At 38.9% G+C, this 21,289-nt stretch overlaps 1 protein-coding gene across 5 annotated transcripts in view; it reads left to right on the top strand.

Moving 5' to 3' along the window:
• The window catches only part of LIMS1 (LIM zinc finger domain containing 1), an 80,442-nt gene extending 62,089 nt beyond the window's left edge, over positions 1-18,353 (top strand). For 2 of the 5 annotated variants that reach the window (XM_063304916.1, XM_063304912.1), the window contains exons 4-11: positions 691-811; positions 2,608-2,757; positions 4,272-4,422; positions 8,762-8,854; positions 11,220-11,268; positions 13,439-13,514; positions 14,246-14,440; positions 16,546-16,646. In XM_063304916.1, coding sequence (XP_063160986.1) covers positions 691-811; positions 2,608-2,757; positions 4,272-4,422; positions 8,762-8,854; positions 11,220-11,268; positions 13,439-13,514; positions 14,246-14,393 — 788 coding nt within the window. In that variant the 3' untranslated portion in view covers positions 14,394-14,440; positions 16,546-16,646. Of the gene's footprint in view, positions 1-690; positions 812-2,607; positions 2,758-4,271; positions 4,423-8,761; positions 8,855-11,219; positions 11,269-13,438; positions 13,515-14,171; positions 14,441-16,545 lie in introns of those variants that run through there. The other 3 variants (XM_063304914.1, XM_063304913.1, XM_063304915.1) reach the window with 2 other exon arrangements.
• The last annotated feature ends 2,936 nt before the right edge of the window (positions 18,354-21,289 follow it).

Here is a 21,289-nt window from a genome sequence, read left to right as displayed (position 1 = left end):
AACACATGGACAGGCTCAACCATACTTTCAACTGGGAAACTGTGAGCACCCTAGACCAAGCCAAATCCAAAAACGCTAGGGAATTCCTAGAAGCTTGGCACTCAGACAAGTCAGGCATCAACAGGCACATAGAAGTAAACAACCTTTACATACCATTCAAATGAGACAATAGAAAAGCCAAAAGACCAGAACACCTCCCCGCCAGCAATCGACACCCAGATATGCAAAGATTAACACTAGGATTAACTCCAGATGAACAATCAAACAGCACAGTATACCCTAATCGAGGAACCATTAACTCAATCAATCAGCCAAGCACAAACAACAGCCCAACCAAGGAACTCCCAAGGAGAGAACAACACCCCCACCAACACAAGCCACGGTATATAAACAGAGAGCAAACCCAGTCCCTTTTTAGACTGAAGATGTTGCCTAGTCTGGCAATGAAATGTCTGCAAGAAGACAACAAGGCTCAGAGAGCACCAAGGACTCCCCAGTTTATACTTGGCAAATTAATACATTTTAGACCCAATTTATCTAGATATAGTCATAAAGTATGGAAAGGGACAGTGACACAAAATAACAGTAATGTTTTATTTGTTTGTTAAGGAAAGATACAGCCATCATATTATCTCCCACATTTTAATATTTTAATTAACTTATTTTTAAATATCTCCTGTTGAATTGTAGGTGAATTCATTATTGGTCGGGTTATTAAAGCTATGAATAACAGCTGGCATCCAGAATGCTTCTGTTGTGATATCTGCCAACAGGTACTGGCAGACATTGGATTTGTGAAGAATGCTGGCAGGTCAGTGTTACTTCTTCTCCCTTGATTATAAATCTGAGAATAATGAATTTTCTATAACTTTTTAAATGTTTGGAACGTCCTTTACCATAATTGTGTCAAGAACCTATTTCTGTTTTTTTATCAGAAATTGCTCGGCCTGTGAATTTCAGATAATAATCTCCTACTACTTTCTGCCCTCATTCATTGTTCCCTGAAAATTTATTTCTTCCTTTCTGCTAAACTGAAGTTGGAATCAATATAAAAACCAGCTTCTTTCTCTATTTTCATCCACAATCAAAAATTCCAATTCTTCTGTCATCCCTCCAACTTAGAACTTCATGCTCTGAGAATTTTTTCACATTATATGAAATAACTGTATTTGTAACATATCAACTACATATTCCCATAAGTCTGCCAGGAAAACATGTACCTATAGATATTAGTAAATAATACTTGGAAAAATACAAGCTGAAATTACAGTCAGAAAAGATGGAAGAAATTGGACAATAGGTTAGATTGAATTGCACTCACCTTGAAAGAGCAAGTCCATAGTTTGAGAGTGCACTTTGACCTCTAGCTATCCTTGGATTCCTAACTGGTGGCAGGGAAGAGTATGTTTGCACAATTATGTCTATTTTGTGCTAGTTATGACAATTCCTAAGAGAGTCAATTTGGCAAAATTTACCATCCTCTATTGACATCCCAACCTGACTACTGCAATGTACTGTATGTGGCAATGCTTGCTTCCTTGCTTATTTATTTCCTTCCTTAACCAAAACAATCTCACCCACCCCCTTTTTACCCTGTGAGGTAGGTTGTGCTGAAAGTAAGTGACTGGTCCAAAGTCACCCAACAAGCTTCCAGGGTAGAGGGTGGACTTGAAATCGAATCTCCTTGGTCTTAGTCCAGGGCTTTCACCACTAAGCCACATTAGCTCTTGAGAAGTTTCTAGAAACCTCCTGCAAATTGTGGCTGCCAGGCTTCTAACCAGAGTATGATACTGGGACCACATTACTCCTATGTTGATAGACCTGCATTGGTTGTCAGTTGTTTTTCTGGGTACAACTTAATTCAAGGCTTCGACCCTGAAATGGCTTGGGGGACCATCAATCCTGATATGTATCTCTGCAAATTCAGATCATCAGCTGAAGGCCTCTTAAAGGTACCTTTACTTTCCAGAAACTACTTGTCAATCATAAGGAAGATCTTCTCCTGTACTGATCTCAAGCTATGGAAGTTGCCTCAGCTCCTACTCTTTCACCTTCTAGAAAAGGAGTCAAACTTTTTCAGGGCTTTTTGGTGAATTAGTTAATAGTGAGCTGTTTTTGTTGATTTAAAAAAAAAACATTGTTAGGGGCCTTGAGTGCCTTTTGAATACAAAGGGGGGATATAAATCAAAATAATTCCTGTTGCTCTGCCTCTGCTCAAAAGATTTTACAACCATAAATGTAATAGCCCTTTACCTAAGACGTTGGACACTTGATAACCAAGAGCCAATGCAATGTTTTAATGTATTTGAAGTGTGGAAACTGTTCATTGCAGGATAGAAGACTGTCTTATGCTCATTGGACTAGTCCTTGATACCTGCATGGTCAAAATAAGGGCAATGTAATCTTTGACACTGCTAATTTGAGAAGGAGAGATCTTAATGCAATGGACTGGCTTATCTTTCCTTATAAGGAAAGAGCATAATTTTTCCTTACAAAAAGTTGTTAATTTTCTGATTACAAGACTGCAGCAAAAGCTCAAGTTAAACATTTGTTTTGTTTTTTCAATATTCTACTATTTCTTACTGTTTGTTCCTTGATTTCTGTTAGACATCTTTGCCGTCCTTGCCATAATCGGGAGAAAGCCAGAGGTCTTGGCAAATATATTTGCCAAAAGTGCCATGCCATAATTGATGAACAGCCGCTCATCTTCAAGAATGACCCTTACCATCCTGATCATTTCAACTGTGCCAACTGCGGGTAATGGAAATCTATTATGAAAGAAAGTTTAACATTTAAATGTTGGTATCATAATGCTTGATAATCAAATCTGAAAGCAAAATATCCACTCAATCAAAGATTAAACAATAAGCAAGATATTCCATAAGCCACACACGTCCCCATCTTGTGTAAGTCCCATTGTGTTCAGTAATTAAATCAGTTATTTGTGCATAGGACTAAACCCATGTAGCTCTGTTAGGATCAAACAACATATAATTTATAATTAGCAATTATGTTTCTTTTTTTAACTAACGACAGATCTAGCATTTTTTTTTCTTTTTCTAAAAGAACCTTTAATTCCTTTCCCACCCAACCCCGATCCCAGTCTGGATTACAAAGATCACATCTGGATTTCACATTAGCAAAAAAATGTTATCCATTGCTCACTTGTAAATTTCAAGCATGGGCTCCCCAGTTAGACTGTTTGAAGCAAAGGATTAAAGCTTCCTATTCCAGACTAGATGCCTAATCCAGATTGGGTTGTGTACATTTACTATAAAGTTACAAAGACATAACTGTTATGTTTGTAAAGTAATATCTAGTGTGATCCTTTGACCCCAAATCAATTTCCTGATCAGGTATTGTAACCTTAATCACTATATATTGCTGTAATGGTATGTGGGAATGACCTTGGGAGACCAGTGGATGGGGGAGAGATACTGCTTAGGGAATGATCAAATAGGAGGGGGCATAGCCCATGGCATAGCCCACAGCTACATAACAGGAAGAGAAAGAAAGGAACCTCTCTAACTTATCAGGCTGTAATAGAGATGGAGGGAGGTTTGTCCTTTCAGGCTTGCAAGATTCTTTTAACATAGCCCTACAATAAAGTAGAATAAGCTCATCTGGTTGTGTTTCCTGTCTAGTCTACCTGGGAAGGCTGACTGTTCCTCAGAAACACCATTTTATGTAGAAAGAGTTGGTCCACTTGCTCTTCATTCTTGGCTCTTCTATCAGAATGTCTCATTTTCTCAGGAGAAGGGATTCTAATATATTTGGCAGCATAGTATTGTTTATGGAAGCACAAATCTGAACTCTGCTTCTTGAATTTCATGGCAAGATGAAAATTTCATTTTGAATGTCATGGTTTTACTCCAGAAGTATCTATCTAAACCAGGATGGGCAACTTTGGCTTTCTAGATTTTGCTGAACTTCCAACAGCTCTGTCAGTCTGTCCAGGAGTGAAAGGTGGTGGTTCTCCTTAGTCAAGAACTGGATGATTAGAAGCTTCCAGACCCTGACCTAAACATTAGACTAATAGTCTGGCCCACATATAATATCTAGACCAATACCTAGAATAAAAGCCTGCCCCATGTATAATAAAGTGTGTTCAATTGTCTGTGCCCACACCAGTTACTATCATCTTTTGGTGATACTAATTTTTTCACAAAGGGAATCCTTACTATTTAAAAAAAAAGCTTTTTCAGCCACATTTTCAAGTAACTATATTTCAGTTGCTGTGGCTTCACATTTTTTCTTTTATTTGTGAACAGAAAGGAACTCACTGCGGAAGCTCGAGAACTGAAAGGGGAGCTGTACTGCTTGCCTTGCCATGATAAAATGGGGGTCCCCATCTGTGGGGCATGCAGGAGGCCAATTGAGGGGCGAGTGGTAAATGCTATGGGGAAACAGTGGCATGTTGAGGTAAGCTTTCTGTTTCTTTGTTAGTGTATTTGTGGGCATATACAACCTGGAAGATTCAGGGGTCTTCAAAACATGTAATAAGCCCTGTGTCATTTTGTACTGAGGATACTTTGTAATGAACAAATCCATAAGCTCTTCCATTGTAAGAATGGAAAAGTTTGTCTTCCTGAACTGATAGAAAAGAAAGAATATTCTGATAGTAAAAAATGATTCCTAGTGTTACTTATTTGAAAGTACTTTGTGTGCTTTTTAGTGGAAGTAATTTTCAAATTCTTCAGCAAAGGATTGTTACCTTGTCGTGGTGCTGGAGCTTGAGCACCTCAATGATGCCATGAGCTAAACCGTGAAGGGCCACCCAAGACGGGAAGGTCATGACAGAGAGGTCAGACTAAATGCGATCCCTGGGGAAGGTAATGGCAACCCACCCCAGTATTCTTGCCGTGAAAACTCAATGGATCAGTACAACCACAGATATGTCGGTATACCATCGGAAGATGAGACCCCCAGGTCGGAAGATGGTCAAAATGCTACTGGGGAGGAACAGAGGATGAGTTCAACTAGCCCCAGACGTGATGACGCAGCTAGCTCAAAGCCGAAAGGACGGCTAGCAGCCGACGGTGCTGGTGGTGAACGGCGAATACGATGTTCTAAGGATCAACACACCATTGGAACCTGGAATGTAAGATCTATGAGCCAGGACAAATTGGATGTGGTTATTGGTGAGATGTCAAGATTAAAGATAGACATGTTGGGCGTCAGTGAACTGAAATGGACTGGAATGGGCCACTTTGCATCAAATGACCACCAGATCTACTACTGTGGACAAGAGGACCACAGAAGAAATGGAGTAGCCTTCATAATTAATAGTAAAGTGGCTAAAGCTGTGCTTGGATACAATCCAAAAAACAATAGAATGACCTCAATTCGAGTTCAGGGCAAGCCATCTAACATCACAGTGATCCAAATATACGCCCCAACCACAGATGCTGAAGAAGATGATGTAGAGCCGTTCTATGAGGATCTGCAGGACCTACTGGACAACACGCCTAAAAGAGATGTTATTTTCATCACGGGAGACTGGAATGCTAAGGTGGGCAGTCAAATGACACCTGGAATTACAGGTAAGCATGGCCTGGGAGAACAAAACAAAGCAGGACATAGGCTGATAGAATTTTGCCAAGACAACTCACTCTGCATAACAAACACTCTCTTCCAACAACCTAAGAGACAGCTTTATACGTGGACTTCACCGGATGGACAACACCGAAATCAGATTGACTACATCCTTTGCAGCCAAAGGAGGCAGACATCTATACAGTTGGTAAAAACAAGACCTGGAGCTGACTGTAGTTCCGATCACGAACTTCTTCTTGCACAATTTAGGATCAGACTAAAGAGATTAGGGAAGACCCACAGAGCAGCTAGATATGAGCTCACTAATATCCCTAAGGAATATGCAGTGGAGGTGAAGAATAGATTTAAGGGACTGGACTTAGTAGATAGGGTCCCAGAAGAACTATGGACAGAAGTTCGCAACATTGTTCAGAAGGCAGCGACAAAATACATCCCAAAGAAAGAGAAAACCAAGAAGGCAAAATGGCTGTCTGCTGAGACACTAGAAGTAGCCCAAGAAAGAAGGAAAGCAAAAGGCAACAGTGATAGGGGGAGATACGCCCAATTAAGCGCAAAATTCCAGAGGTTAGCCAGAGGAGATAAGGAATTATTTTTAAACAAGCAATGCGCGGAAGTGGAAGAAGACAATAGAATAGGAAGGACAAGAGACCTCTTCCAGAAAATTAGAAACATCGGAGGTAAATTCCAGGCCAAAATGGGTATGATCAAAAACAAAGATGGCAAGGACCTAACAGAAGAAGAAGAGATCAAGAAAAGGTGGCAAGAATATACGGAAGACCTGTATAGGAAGGATAACAATATCGGGGATAGCTTTGGTGGTGTGGTCAGTAAGCTAGAGCCAAACATCCTGAAGAGTGAGGTTGAACGGGCCTTAAGAAGCATTGCTAATAACAAGGCAGCAGGAGACAACGGCATCCCAGCTGAACTGTTCAAAAACTTGCAGGATTATGCTGTCAAGGTAATGCATGCTATATGCCAGCAAATTTGGAAAACACAAGAATGGCCATCAGATTAGAAAAAATCAACTTATATCCCCATACCAAAAAAGGGAAACACTAAAGAATGTTCAAACTATCGAACAGTGGCACTCATTTCACATGCCAGTAAGGTAATGCTCAAGATCCTGCAAGGTAGACTTCAGCAATTCATGGAGCGAGAATTGCCCGATGGGTTTAGAAAAGACAGAGGAACTAGGGACCAAATTGCCAATATCCTCTGGATAATGGAAAAAGCCAGGGAGTTTCAGAAAAACATCTATTTCTGTTTTATTGACTATTCTAAAGCCTTTGACTGTGTGGACCATAACAAATTGTGGCAAGGTCTTAGTGGTATGGGGATACCAAGTCATCTTGTATGCCTCCTGAAGAATCCGTATAACGACCAAGTAGCAACAGTAAGAACAGACCACAAAACAACGGACTGGTTTAAGATTGGGAAAGGAGTACGGCAGGGCTGTATACTCTCACCTACCTATTCAACTTGTACGCAGAACACATCATACGACATGCTGGGCTTGAGGAATCCAAGGCTGGAGTTAAAATCACTGGAAGAAACATTAACAATCTCAGATATGCAGATGATACCACTTTGATGGCTGAAAGCGAAGAGGAACTGAGGAGCCTTATGATGAAGGTGAAAGAAGAAAGTGCAAAAGCTGGCTTGCAGCTAAACCTCAAAAAAACCAAGATTATGGCAACCAGCTTGATTGATAACTGGCAAATAGAGGGAGAAAATGTAGAAGCAGTGAAAGACTTTGTATTTCTAGGTGTGAAGATTACTGCAGATGCTGACTGCAGTCAGGAAATGCTTAATCCTTGGGAGAAGAGCAATGACAAATCTCGATAAAATAGTTAAGAGCAGAGACATCACACTGACAACAAAGGTCCGCATAGTTAAAGCAATGGTGTTTCCCGTAGTAACGTATGGCTGCGAGAGCTGGACCATAAGGAAGGCTGAGAGAAGGAAGATAGATGCTTTTGGACTGTGGTGTTGGAGGAAAATTCTGGGAGTGCCTTGGACTGCAAGAAGATCAAACTAGTCCATACTCCAGGAAATAAAGCCAGACTGCTCACTTGTGGGAATGATATTAAAGGCAAAACTGAAATACTTTGGCCACATAATGAGAAGACAAGACACCCTGGAGAAGATGCTGATGCTAGGGAGAGTGGAGGGCAAAAGGAAGAGGGGCCGACCAAGGGCAAGGTGGATGGATGATATTCTAGAGGTGATGGGCTCGTCCCTGGGGGAGCTGGGGGTGTTGACAACCGACAGGAAGCTCTGGCGTGGGCTGGTCCATGAAGTCACGAAGAGTCGGAAGCGACTAAACGAATAAACAATTTTCAAATTACTCTGAGTGACTAATTTCAAGTACATACACTTTTGTCACCTGTTAGTATTTTAAGAATAACTTAACTTTTCTAGTATTATAAAATTACTATTTAATTTCCTGTCCTGCACTCAGTTATGGTAGATTAAGCTAAGAGGAAGTGCATGTCCCAAAGCATATTATCTATTCATAGACAGGGTTTTACACAAGGGTTGCAGACAGCAGATTCTGTTTCAGTACATCAGATTGATCTGACTTTCTGGATCACACCGTTTATAACAATGTGAATACAGAATACAGTTTAAAAAGAGAGAAAGAGTAAATTATTTCCAGATTGTAGATATATGCTGCATTTTTACTTCTTATAAAGTACTACATGGAAGATTCTGGGGTAACCTTTGGCCCATTTCAATGCTCAGCATAGGCCTACGATGTCATAGGCCTACAGTTGTCATTACAGCATCCATAATTGGTGGTTGTCCGATCTCTGCTCAAATATCTTCACGAAAAGAGGACTCACCAATAGCTTTCTTCTGAATTAGATTCACATACCATTGTAAGATGTTCCTTTAAAAATCTTCACTAAGTTAGTGTAACTTGAGTATAGGAATACTCTGTTAAACTATTACTAAAATATTGAAATATTGAAATTAGAAAATAGCCTTGCAAAATAGTGAGGTGTGAGGAGGTAGATGCTAAACTAGTAGGAAATTTTTTTACACAAGGGAGAGGAAGGCCAGCCATCATATAGTTTGCTCCTGTGAGTGTGTTAAAAAGCAAAGTTTAATTTGATATCTTAATGGTTACATAGAGACTGACGTTTTGGGGGAAATTATTTTATTTAAAAATAAAACTAACCCTCTCCTTTTTATCTCATAGCATTTTGTTTGTGCCAAGTGTGAGAAACCATTCCTGGGCCATCGTCACTATGAAAGGAAGGGGCTGGCATATTGTGAAACCCACTATAATCAGGTATGGCTGCATCTTGCATTTTGTGTTTTAATAACTCAGCCAGGGTCTCTTAATACTTTAAATCTAAAACTGCAGTTGATAAGAATTAAGGATTATGTATGCCTACAGTGACCATACATCCTTTATTTTAAAGGACAGTCCTTTATTCCAGAAAGCTGTCCTCTAGATTTATTTAATTTAATTATTTATTTTCTTGGCTTTGCTCTTGAATTTTCCTTTGTAAAGCAGATTTATAAACCTAAACAGTTAGATCTTTTTATCCTTATGAACCTCTTTCAGATTTGCCCCTTTTTCTCGTTTGTCCTTATTTTTTTCAAGAAAATATGCTCACTGTATGTATGCCCCCAAAACATTTTTATGGAGCTATTAAAAGCTTCCTAATTTATATCTTACTCCCTGTGGGTATATAGCAAGTTTCAAATTTGAGATGTTGTTTTTTTTTTTTGCTCAAAACATTCCATTTCTAGTTTAAAAGAGTTTCAAGTTTGAAGTATGTTTCTCTGACCATTCTGGAACATTCTGCTTCAGGTGTGAAACTAGTGTTTTGAACTCAGCCATTTCAAGTTCAAAACACATGCAGAGGTCTTAACTTGGTTTGAATTTAAACAACTATTTTGAGCTTGGAAAAGAGCATTTTGAACTTGACATGTTTTGAACTTGACATGTTTTGAATGTCAGCACTGAATTCAAACTGTGTAGAAGTAGGCATTCCCATAGCTTTTTAAAATTATTTTAAAATAATAAAACATGTTGTGATATCCTAGACCAAGGTTCTCCAAAATTTGAGGATAGCAAGATAAAAGACAAATGAGCCCCCAATTACAAAATAATGTTTTGAATCAACAGTATTCTGCTTGAAAAGAAGCTCATTTCATAGAAAAGGAACTTATGAGGCTACATGATAAGTAGCTTGCTCAGAATACTAAATATATGGGAGCAGTGTTTCTCAACCTTAGCAACTTTAAGATGTCTGGACTTCAACTCATAGCTGGCTGGGGAATTCTGGGAGTTGAAGTCCGGACATCTTAAAATTGCTAAGGTTGAGAAACACTGTATGGGAGAATTGGACTTGAGATCCAGAATTAGTCTTTTGAACTCATAGTTCTCTCTCTCATTAAGGATCTCTTCCTCCAACTTTTTTCTCATCCTGCACTCACAGCACTGAAGATCCCCTCAGTCTAGTTATTTTTCTCTCACCTTTATTATCACTTTTTGCACACATACTTCACAGATCCATCCCTGTTCCCAACCCTTCCTATTTCTTCCACTTCCCAGTTCTCCAAGCTTAACTGCGCAGAAGTTGTTTCTTCTTTTTCTCTTAGAAAAAAAAATCCCCCAGAATTTTGGCATCGGCTCAGAAGCTTTAGCTGTTTGCCCTCTTCCTTTTCTAACTGAAGAATGCCAAGAGGCTGCAGAGGCATTGAGGGGAGTGGAGGAAAGAAGAGCTGAAACTACCTTTAGGGCAGAAAAATATTTTTAATTTAACGAAGATTTAACAATCAAGAGTAGCAGGCAATCTGAGGTCTTTGTGATGCTCATAGGTTTTGTATTGTCCAAGTATAAACTTTGTATTGTGCCCAATTGAGTTTAGACATATTCAGAGTGCTCCACCAAATGATGACTTGGAGCCACAGCTTTATCCATTATTAATTTTTATAGAACTATAACACGCCCCAATCCAAAAGGACTCTGCATGGCACACAAGATCAACAAAAATAAAATTCAGAACTTAATAATAAATAAGTACATCAGAACAATGTCAGAAATTAAAAAATAATGCCAAGAAGCAAAAATAAACCCAAATAAGCCCCCAAATAGGTAGCCACCATCATCAGTATACTGATGATACCAGACCCCGAACTGCCAGATGACCTCACCCAATGGTTTCATGTAGATGTTAAACAGGAGATGGGAGAGCATGAAGACCTGGGGCATTCCACAAGGGAAGGGCCGTGGGTGTGATCCCTCCCCTCCCATCAACACTGACTGGAAACGACCACTGAGGAAGGAGGCAAAGCACTGCAGTACAGTGCCTCCTACTCCGAACCTGCACAGTCAGTCCAGAAGGACACCATGTTTGATGGTATTGAAAGTCTCTGAGACATCAAGGAGCACAAGCATGAACGCAACACCCCTGTCCCAGCACTAGTGCAACCAGTGCTGTCTCTGTACTACACCCCAGCCTGAAACCCAACTAAAACAGTTCCAGATCATCTGTTTCCTCCAAGATCCTCTATAGCTGCCATCCAACCACTTTATCTATAACCTTCCCCACAAATGTTTTTAGTATGTTTCAATGCTAATTTTATTTCTAATTCAAATTCTGTTAATTTCTGACTGGGACTTATATTTTCCATTTCCACAGCTCTTTGGTGATGTGTGCTTCCACTGTAACCGTGTGATTGAAGGTGATGGTGAGTTTCCATGGATATGTACTTCTCTCATCATTAAAACGTTCATTTTAAAGTAAAATACCCCAAATAGTCAAGAAATACCCAAGATGCTGAACATGGGCCTGAAAGCATTTAATGTATTTTATTTATATATTTAAATATATAATATATAAATTAAATACACATAAAATGATACACCACCCATTCCCTCAATGGATCCACATCTGTATTATCCATTAGGCACAATAGCCACAATGCCTGGTATCTTCAAAACTTTGGGTCCTATGAAAACGTATGATATGAAAAATATATGAAAGTAACAGTAAAATCAAAATTTGTGTATCTTAAAACTAAACATATTTAAGATAGTATTACTACTTTATTACGCATATACTTATTGAGACTTATTCCATGAGACTTACTAACAAATATAGGTCCAGGGAATATCTTTATCATCCTAAGCATCTGGATTATTACTTCAACAAGGATAGTAACAACTACAGTAATAATAATAAAAATGTGCCTAAGCCTACAAGGATCTTAATGAAGCCCTGAATGGATCTTTCAGGCATTACTCTTTCCTTTTGGTCAAGCATATCCACAAGTTGACTTTTAATCAAAATAGTTGAAGAATAACTGTAGTGAGATAAATGAAAATGGACTTGCTTATCTTCAGCAGGCCTATTAAAACCATATTCTAGGGAAATCTGTGGTTCTTTGGAGGCTTTAGCCTTAAATATAGCAGGAGCAGACAGAGTCTGTGAAAGTAAGATCATTTCCCATTCATGACCTTCAACATCAGAGTAACGTTGACTGTGTTCTAGACATTTTTGTAGTTCAGACCACGGCTGATTAGAAATGCCCAATACTTTGATGGGACCTTTTTTCTCCAGCAAAAGTGGGAAAGGATCTTTCTGAGACCTTCAGGGCAATATTGTAGAAAATAATTTTAGATACTTGGCTTAAGTACTTAGATGAGACTACAGAGGTGTCGTAGTCTTGATGTTGTACCTTTACACGATTTTTCTAGTGATTTTTATTAAAAGAAAGGAATTAAAACTTTCTGCTTATCTAACATAGTAAGCCATCTTCGATGTATTATAAACATACATAATAGTATGGTAATTCTAATAGGGCTATTTGAGCTGCAAAATTCCAGACACCCACTAGGTGCCAGTAGAATTAGAGTTTTTAATGTCTTTAGTGTGGTCATCCAATTTTTAGGAAGTTCAGATACCTCAGCAGTAAGGCCTTGCAATTACCCTTCCTGAATCATTCTATAGGGCATTGTTAAATTTTCTGCTACAGAGCACAGTGTTTCCATGGCAGATTGGTGTAGAATGATTTCCCTAAAATTGAACATTTAAAAACTGTAGACTTAGACAAAAATGTCTAAATGCAGTGACAACAACAACAACAACACTTGGAAAGATGAAACTGCATGCTTGCTTCTGACTGGTAAAAAATGTAATATATAAAGGGAAGGCTCCACTCTTTGTACAATTCTTTATGGTTATTATTTTAGAACCAGTTTGGTGAACTATTGGGAAGGACCAAACAGTCACAAGACACTGTAAGGAAAGCCAGGTTTAATCCCTATACTTAACGCTGGGTGGCAACAGCAGAGCAAACAACTTCTAATGGGCAGCTGCAAGCTGTTTGCTACTGTGATTAGATTACCAGAACTTTGCAACTACTTACCATGTCTCAGCTCCTGGCAGCGCAGCCTGCAACAGGCATTAGTTCCGACTCTGGCAGCTGTCCGGTGATACCAGTTGCTGAATTTAGCCTGGAATGTGAGCATTTAGGACAGGAATAGACAAGCTGGTGCTCTCCAGAATTTTGAACTGCTAGCCCCATAATCCCTTGCCGCTAGCCATTCAAGATGAGGCTTACAACCATTGATTCACCATTTCAGGATGTAATATGTCCTGATGTAAGTGCTAAGTATGATTATGTTGGTGCTGACATGTGGTACATATGCCCATGATCACAGGGCCAATATAAGGTTTTGCCATCCATTATGCCTATGCAAATATGTAATTTTAAACCACATGTGATGATTTGGACAGCCTTGTATTTGTTGTCTTCAATATTACTTTTGCGATATATGCTATGAATGTATGATAATAAATGCAGTCAGTATTGTTTGGCTTTGGATTCATCTTGTCTTTTCTTTGCTCTTCCTTAGTTGTCTCTGCCTTGAATAAAGCATGGTGTGTAAACTGCTTTGCATGTTCTACTTGTAACACCAAGTTAACACTCAAGTAAGTACATCAGTTTGGGGCGATAATCCCAGAATCAATGATGTCACTTGTAGATTGAGCCTCCCTTGGAAAATGTTTACGATTGTTGCAACAGCAAGTCTTGAGGAAGAGAGGAGGCAGACCAGGGCCTTGTCCAATCAAGGCAGAAGCCAGGTTACGTTCTTGAATGCTGTCCTGCTTTCGTTCATCAGTGCTTACTCTGCTCAGGAGCTTGCAATACTGTTTGTTCTGCATTTCTGCAGAATAGAATAAGCAGAAAGGTGTTGTACCAAGGGAAAACAGATTTACTATAATTTTTTTATTGACTCTGCATCTGAATGGAAATCAAAGAAGTTCAACTATATGGAACAGTTTAGGACAGGGTGGCTGTAAATTTAGTGGGTTGCTCATGTTGCTCTCTAACACACAAGAGGTGCAGAGTGATTTTTTCCCCCTCCTAGAGTATCTGCAGTGTTCTTGGGGTATGTCTTCTGCCTTTAGAAGTAGAGGAGCTGCCCTTAAAAACTTAGAAATGTACTCCATGGAGGAATGCACTTGATAAGCCTGCTGTGATAAAGTCTTTTTCTTCTTGTAATAACACAGTCCCTGGAAAATAGCAAGGATATTCTTTCCTAAGGCTGTATTCACCACTTCCTCTTTATTTCTATTTTTCTGCAGATTTCTTTCTACTTTACTTGTATCTTGACTCTATCTTGTTCTCTCCTCCATTCCCTCTTTGCTCAACCTGAAAGGGACAAATTTGTTGAAATCGATCTCAAACCTGTCTGCAGACACTGTTATGAAAAAATGCCAGAAGAATTTAAACGGAGACTTGCCAAGCGGGAGCGTGAAGCCAAGGAAAAGGATAAACATAAAAAGAAAAAGCCTGTCTGTCTGTAAATCTTTCATTTCTACCTTTCACCAGCTGTGCTCCTCCCTTTCTTTGGGTTAGTTTGTGGGAAGGTTTTTTCCTTTATTTTTCTTTTACCATGATATACAAAACTGTGTTTTTAAATATCTAAATGATGAATTTCGACACATTCAGTCCCAGGACTAGACATATAGGTCCTCTTCCCTGTGATTAAACTTGCCTTTCCCTCCCGCCAAAACAATCTGGCCCAAGAGGAGTCCTTGATTGAGAAATGCTTTTCTGCTGAAGCAGATTATGTTTGGGGGTCTTTAATTCGTATGGGGTCTTATCTAGAAAATGGATTCTGCCAGACAAGTTTTTGTTTTGTTTCTTGCTCTGCCTCATTCATTGGAGAGGAGTGAGTGTGTGAGTGCAAGACTTTGTGTCTTAATTTGTAATATTCCTGTATTTTCTCACTGCTGCTTCCAACCTATTTGTTCCACATCAATTAAGGAGGGAAAGATAAAATAGTCGCATGAAATCATTTGATGGGTCCCTAAAGTATCATATACCTTCCAGTCATAGAACTATTGGTTGACATTCATCATTTGCAAAGCTTCATTCAGAAGGAATCTGTTGAGAAAAAGTATAACCTCTCTACTTAATACATGTCTTTTTGAAGGTAATAAATTCAGTTCACCCTTCTAACACAAGAGATTTAGGCAAGAAAGTTGCTTGAAAAAGCATTCATGTCATATTTGCTCTAAGTGCAAAAATTATCCTTCCACCATGGAGATCAACTCTTAGTTTGTATAGTCTCAGGAATGTGTAAAGTCAGTGTGCATAAGTCTTCCATTAACACTATCCATACATTTCCACAGCACTGTTGTTAAGAAATGAGAAAGAAATCCCCCTTAAAGAGAAACTTTTTGTTAGATGTTATCTGAAGCTCTCTGTTTCACACATGGCTGCACAGTAGGGTGCTGTACTGGAGTTCTAAAGTCGTTTAAAAAGACCCACTTTTTTGTGCAAGCGACAGGTCTCTATTGCCCGCTTTATTTCATAGAATGTCCTGATTGTGGAGTTGTGCCAGTTCTTTTTCCTGCATATGCATATCCTGGTATGATCAAGAGGATTATATCTAGAAGCCCCCACTCAAAAGCTAAGTGGGAAGGCACCCAAAGATAAATTAGAGATAAATTTAAATTAGAGATGGAGAACTACCAGCCCTCTGAATACCAGTCCTCTCTCAAAGCTGCAGTGGTATCTGCAGGCTCCAATGCATTCATCAAACCAATAGAAGTCTCAGTGCAAGTCCCTTCCCCCTTTCGTCTATGTGCGTGACATCATAGTGGGAGTATAAAACGGGTGGAGTTACAAAGCAATGCTGCTTTCATTCATGCCGCAGATGTCTCTGCAAAACTACTTCCAAATGCATTGGTTATACCTATTAATTGACTTTTGCCGCACTTTGAGAATTTTCAGCAAGTTTGGGAAACAGAGCAGCATGGCTTAGGTTAGCTGAAAGGTCAGTTCTCCCAGTTGCTTTTATCAGCTGCCAGGGATGACCAAGCCTTTAGCAGTCTACGAGTTTGCTTTTGGCAGCTGATCTCATTGATCTGTAGTTCTTTGATGTGCTCTTCCTGCTGGCAGCTGTCTCAAGCAGTTGGAAGTCCTAATGAGTTGTCTGAAATGCTCGTCTTCCATCCTTAGCAGTTGCCTGAACCAGCCCCTGAGTTTCTAAGATCTTTCCTGATTCCTCAGCATTGAGATGGCAAAAGTTGTGGAACTGAGGAAGAGAAAATTGAAAAGCTTATTTTTCTGTATAACAAGCTGGAAGGTATGGTGGAGAAGCGAATCATACTAGAAACCAAGTGAGATGTTTATGTATGCTGAAGTAGGGTGGTTTTCTGGGGAAAAAAATAGAACTATTCATTCTTAGTCTAGCAAGAATATTCTTAGGTTTTAATAATAGGAGGATGGGGAGATTTATTGGAATGCATTTTCTGACACATGTTGACCAAGTCTCTGGCTGTAAAGTTCTGCTTTTCCTGATTTAAACTGAGATGTTTGAGGACTCATTATTTGTGTTTTTAAAAATGTAATAGAAAATAAGTGTGGCTTACAGTGAATTGTGAAGGTTAATTTATATTGTGAAGGTTAATTTTCAACAACATAAAAGTATTTTTGTTTTGTTTCCAGAAATAAATTTGTGGAATTTGATATGAAGCCTGTCTGTAAGAAGTGCTATGAAAAGTTCCCACTGGAGCTCAAGAAGAGACTGAAGAAATTGGCTGAAACTCTAGGGAGGAAATGAGATTATTTCATCTAGCTCTGCGGAATTAAGGAAAAGAGATTGGTGTTCCGACTTATTTTCACTGTGTCTATGAAAGCTAAGCTTTAAAAAAAACCTCTGCATGACTAGCTTCATATAAAATATATGCCTTGCCACTGCACCTTTAACGTCTTATTTAATGCTCTATCTACCCTTTAAATTATGTATTCTATGCTTATATACATTTTTAGATAACTCAGTCATAAGTGGAGGATTAAAACATACAGTGGAAGATTTAAAGCCTTTAAATGCAGTAGAGGTCACTCTATCAGATCACTGGTCCTGATCTCAACAGAACATAATCTAGCACAGCATCCTCTTATTTGGAATCCTCCAGATGTGCTGGGTTTTAATTTCCAGAATTCTCAACCAGCCCAACAGATTAGGGAAGCAAATTCTTGGCAAATAGACCAAATCTCAGCATCGTGTGCCTGTCAGGGAGTGACTGTAGGAGCAAATCAAAGTAGAAATTTAAGGCAGGAAATCTATAAACACCTACCTGTGAGTAAGTTCTGCTGAATTCAATGGGTCTCAGCTCTGTAGCCAGATATAGGATTACATGGTTAAGTATTTTCTAGAAAAGTTCATGGGCTCATAGCCATAGTACTTACAAAAACAGATGGGGCAATTTTATAATTGAGAGTTCTAGTCCCACCTTAGCATGAAAGGCAGCTGGGTGACCTTGGGCCAGTCACACACTCTCAACCCAACCTACCTCACAGGGTGGTGGTTGTGGGGAAAATAGGAGGGAGTATTAGATATGTTCGCCACCTTGAGTTATTTATAAAAAATAATAAAAGTGGGATAGAAAATAAATAAATAAAATAAAAATCAGACTTGTGTGTTAGAAGACAAGTATCTCTTGTGGTGTGAGGGCTTAGAAGCATATTTTACCTGCTGAGATTCCTGTCCTTTGATTGTAAACCATCAACCATGGTGTTAAAAATTGTGAGACCAAAAACTACAGATAGTTTTTTTTTTATAGGCAATGAGTTCTTGTTATTTAACCTCAGCATGTGAACTGATGAAACACAATGGTTTTCCAATATTATATTGCTGTCGTAAGGAAAATGGTAATAATATAAGCAAATATTCTCAAGATTTAGGAAGAGTTCTTATTCTATCAGGACATCTTGTTGATTTTGTCTGCTGGCTTAAGAGAAAGATTTTAAGTTATTGAGATCCTTTTTTAAAAAAATAGCTAAGTTGGCGGTGAATTTTAATGAAACCTTATTTCAAACTATCATAAATGCAGAAATGGTTTGCACAGAAAGTTTCTGATGACTGTAGTTGTTTGAGAACTGCAGTGAATGCTTCCAGATTCTGCCAAGATTGAACGCCAGTGTGTGAAATGCCAACATATTTCTGTGTCAACTAGAATAGAGCTCAACTACTTGAACTTTGTGAGGATTTTTCTTGGATCCTCTTGTATTTTATTTCCTTGTGCCTTAATTATGCTGTATACTTACAACATTAATCAAAATATTTACTCATTATGTTATTTTATTCCAAAAATATATGCCTTGTATTCTAAGAAGTGGCATACACTAAACATTTTGAACTTCGTTTAAAATAATGGAAAGTATTAAGGATGCAAAGCACATTTTCTTTCCTTCCCCTCTTCAGCTCAGTTGTTTTTAATTTTTACGTGAAATAAAACCTGAACTTATTTCAATTATTGTGGACAGTGTATTGTGGTAATGAATCAACAAAATACAGTGGTAGCTATCTGTCATTTACACTTAGATAGGACCTAGATGAATACTACAATCCTGAGAAGTAAAATTCATTGAGTTCAACAGTACTTACACTCATTATAATCAATTTATCTAAAATAAGCACTTTAAATTCAAAGGGATTTACCTCTGAATAAACATGTAGATTGAATATGCTTTGTTAAAAAATTCTGAATTCCGAAAAAAAACACCTCTTTATACTCTCATTAATAAACTACTTTGATTTTTACAACTATGCAGTTTGGAAAGCGTACAGTATAAAAATGAAAATCTTAATGCTGAATAATCATACAACATACCTACTCAAACTATTTTAAATTCAGAGACAGAACTAAATTTCTGTAGCATAAATCTCAATCCTATAACTTCAGTCTCAGTAATTTGAACACCAATAATTAAAACACTCTGCTATAGGGAATTATAAAAGCCACAACACCCTATAGCAGGGGTGAGCAAATCTAAGGGCACATAACTGCCCCCAGCACCCCAAAGTTGTATCATCAAAGTTCAATAACAGATAGCCAACTTTGGGAGTGCCCCCATGCCTTATTCACTTACATCAGTCCCATGGAGGTAGATCCCTTAAGGATGGTTGATATGGTGGTACATATACACAAAAAAAGGACCAAAATCTAGCAAATTATCATCTGTTGGGTGGATTGACATCAGATGTACACTGTATGCAAGATATCTTTGGCAAAGGCTTCTGTCTTGAGAGGAGTCAGGTTTTCCATCCTAAAGGCAGGATTTGGAGAGGGGTGGTAATCAATACTTGCCTTGTCCTATTTGATTTGGAAGAACTATCCAGATGCCTTTTCGTGGCACGTGTTGATCTATGGTGTTTAACTTGGTGGACAGAGCTAGACAGTGGGGAAAGTTGATAGCCTCAAACATGAACAGAAGACTGTGATGGCTCTGATCTATATAGAATTTACAGTGGTATTTATGCAGATGCATACAGATAAAGCCAATAGATTTATAGGAAAAATTACAACAAATAAGGGAAAAGCAGCAGAGTTGTATCCTAGTGCCATTTCTCCCCCATCCCCTTTTTTCCACCATCTGTTGGTCAAGGTAGCTATTCTGTTACGCATATGCAGATGATGCGGCTTTCAACTACACAACTTGGTTTATGCAGAATTTTGAAAACCCTGAGCAAACTGTAGATTACAGTCACTTATAATTAACTATCTGTCAGTGGGTGGGAAAAGAGGACAGGAACGCTCCAGACCCACACACACAGTTTTTATTTATTTAATTTTTATCCTGCCTTTATTATTTTTATAATAAAATTATTATAATTTTTAAATTATTAAAAAGGCAGCAAACATACCTAACACTCCTTCCTCCTCCTATTTGCCCCACAACAACCACCCTGTGAGGTGGGTTGGGCTGAGAGGGAGGGACTGGCCCAAGGCCACCAAGTTGGTTTTCATGCCTGAGGCAGGACTAGAACTCTCAGTCTCCCGGTTTCTAGCCTGATGCCTTAACCACTAGACCAAACTGGCTCTTCTTTAAATTACTGTGGTGTTTATGGTTACAGTGCTTTGCCAGCAAATATTTTAGGCTGATTTCTAATATATCCAGTGTCCTTAACACATTACTCATTTTATACATTCATTTTCATATGGAGTTTTAATTATCTCACTCATTGAAACTGGTGTTTGGCATACTTTGGTATGCTCACTCAGACAACTTAATAGTACTTTAACTTTTAGACTTGCTTGTACCCTAAAGAGAATAGACAGAGTGAAAAATAACTTTTTCCTGAACTTCTTGGAATTCCAACCCCTTGGTCAAGCTTTCCTCACTGACTCCCAGTCTGTCCTTTCCAAATGCTTCACTCATTTTCCACCAGCCAGTCCACTCTGCAGATCTCTCATCCTGCTTGCTCCTCAGCTGCAGATTCCTCCTTCCTCCAGATATCCATTCCCCAGCTGTTCCTTGATTCACACAACATCAACAACCTATTGCATTTGCCCTAATATATCTCCACTAAAAGCCAAATATGTCTGGTTACAGATGCCTTTAATTAGGCAGAAAGCTTCTAAATGTCTGTGTGATTCTGCATTGTTTTGGCAAAGACAAAAATCCTGAACCTCAAGATTACTTTATAATCTTGACCCTAACCCTAACTCTAACCCTAACCTAACCCTAACCTGCCCCTCTACCCTAGAAGCAAGATTTTTTTTTTGACAAAAGACAGACATAAATGGTTTGTTGATGACAATGTACTGGAACAAGTAAATTCTTTTAAATACCTTGGTATTTACTTTTCCCAATCACTGCCTTGGTCTCCACACATAACTGATGCTAAAATGATGGCCGTGTCCCAAAGGCTGAGGGTGGAGACTCCATCACTGATATTAGGGGAGAAGAGAGCCTGAAATGTATCAGTGCAGCTACATGAACTGTGGTACACGTAATCAGAGTGACAATAGCAACATTTTTCATGGTCAGAGCTACAGTGTAACAAGCCGGTGCCTTCCTCTCAGTGGGCTCAGTAGAAGCAAGACACCTGACAGAAGAGCTAAACAAGGCGACAGAGGCACTCAGTTTTCTGGTGTCCAGTGATGCCAGTAAATTCTCAGGCATCTCCATCGCATTCCCACTATTTCCAATATTCTCCAGAGCAGTGTTTTTCAACCTTGGTGACTTGAAGATGTGTGGACTTCAACTCCCAGAAGCATGCAGGCTGGAGAATTCTGGGAGTTGAAGTCTACACATCTTCAAGCTGTCAAGGATGAGAAACACTACTCCGGAGTGATGAACAATGCAAGACAAGTAGAGGGCCAGATACATCCCTAAACAGAACATTCTCATAATCCTCTATTGACCTCAGAATCTGTATTTCTCAGATCTGATAGAGAAACCA

This window comes from Candoia aspera, chromosome 5, assembly GCF_035149785.1.
Source record: "Candoia aspera isolate rCanAsp1 chromosome 5, rCanAsp1.hap2, whole genome shotgun sequence".
NCBI classification, from domain to species: domain Eukaryota; kingdom Metazoa; phylum Chordata; class Lepidosauria; order Squamata; family Boidae; genus Candoia; species Candoia aspera.
The sequence above is the reverse complement of the archived record's forward strand: the minus strand, read 5'-3'. Positions and strand labels throughout refer to the sequence as shown.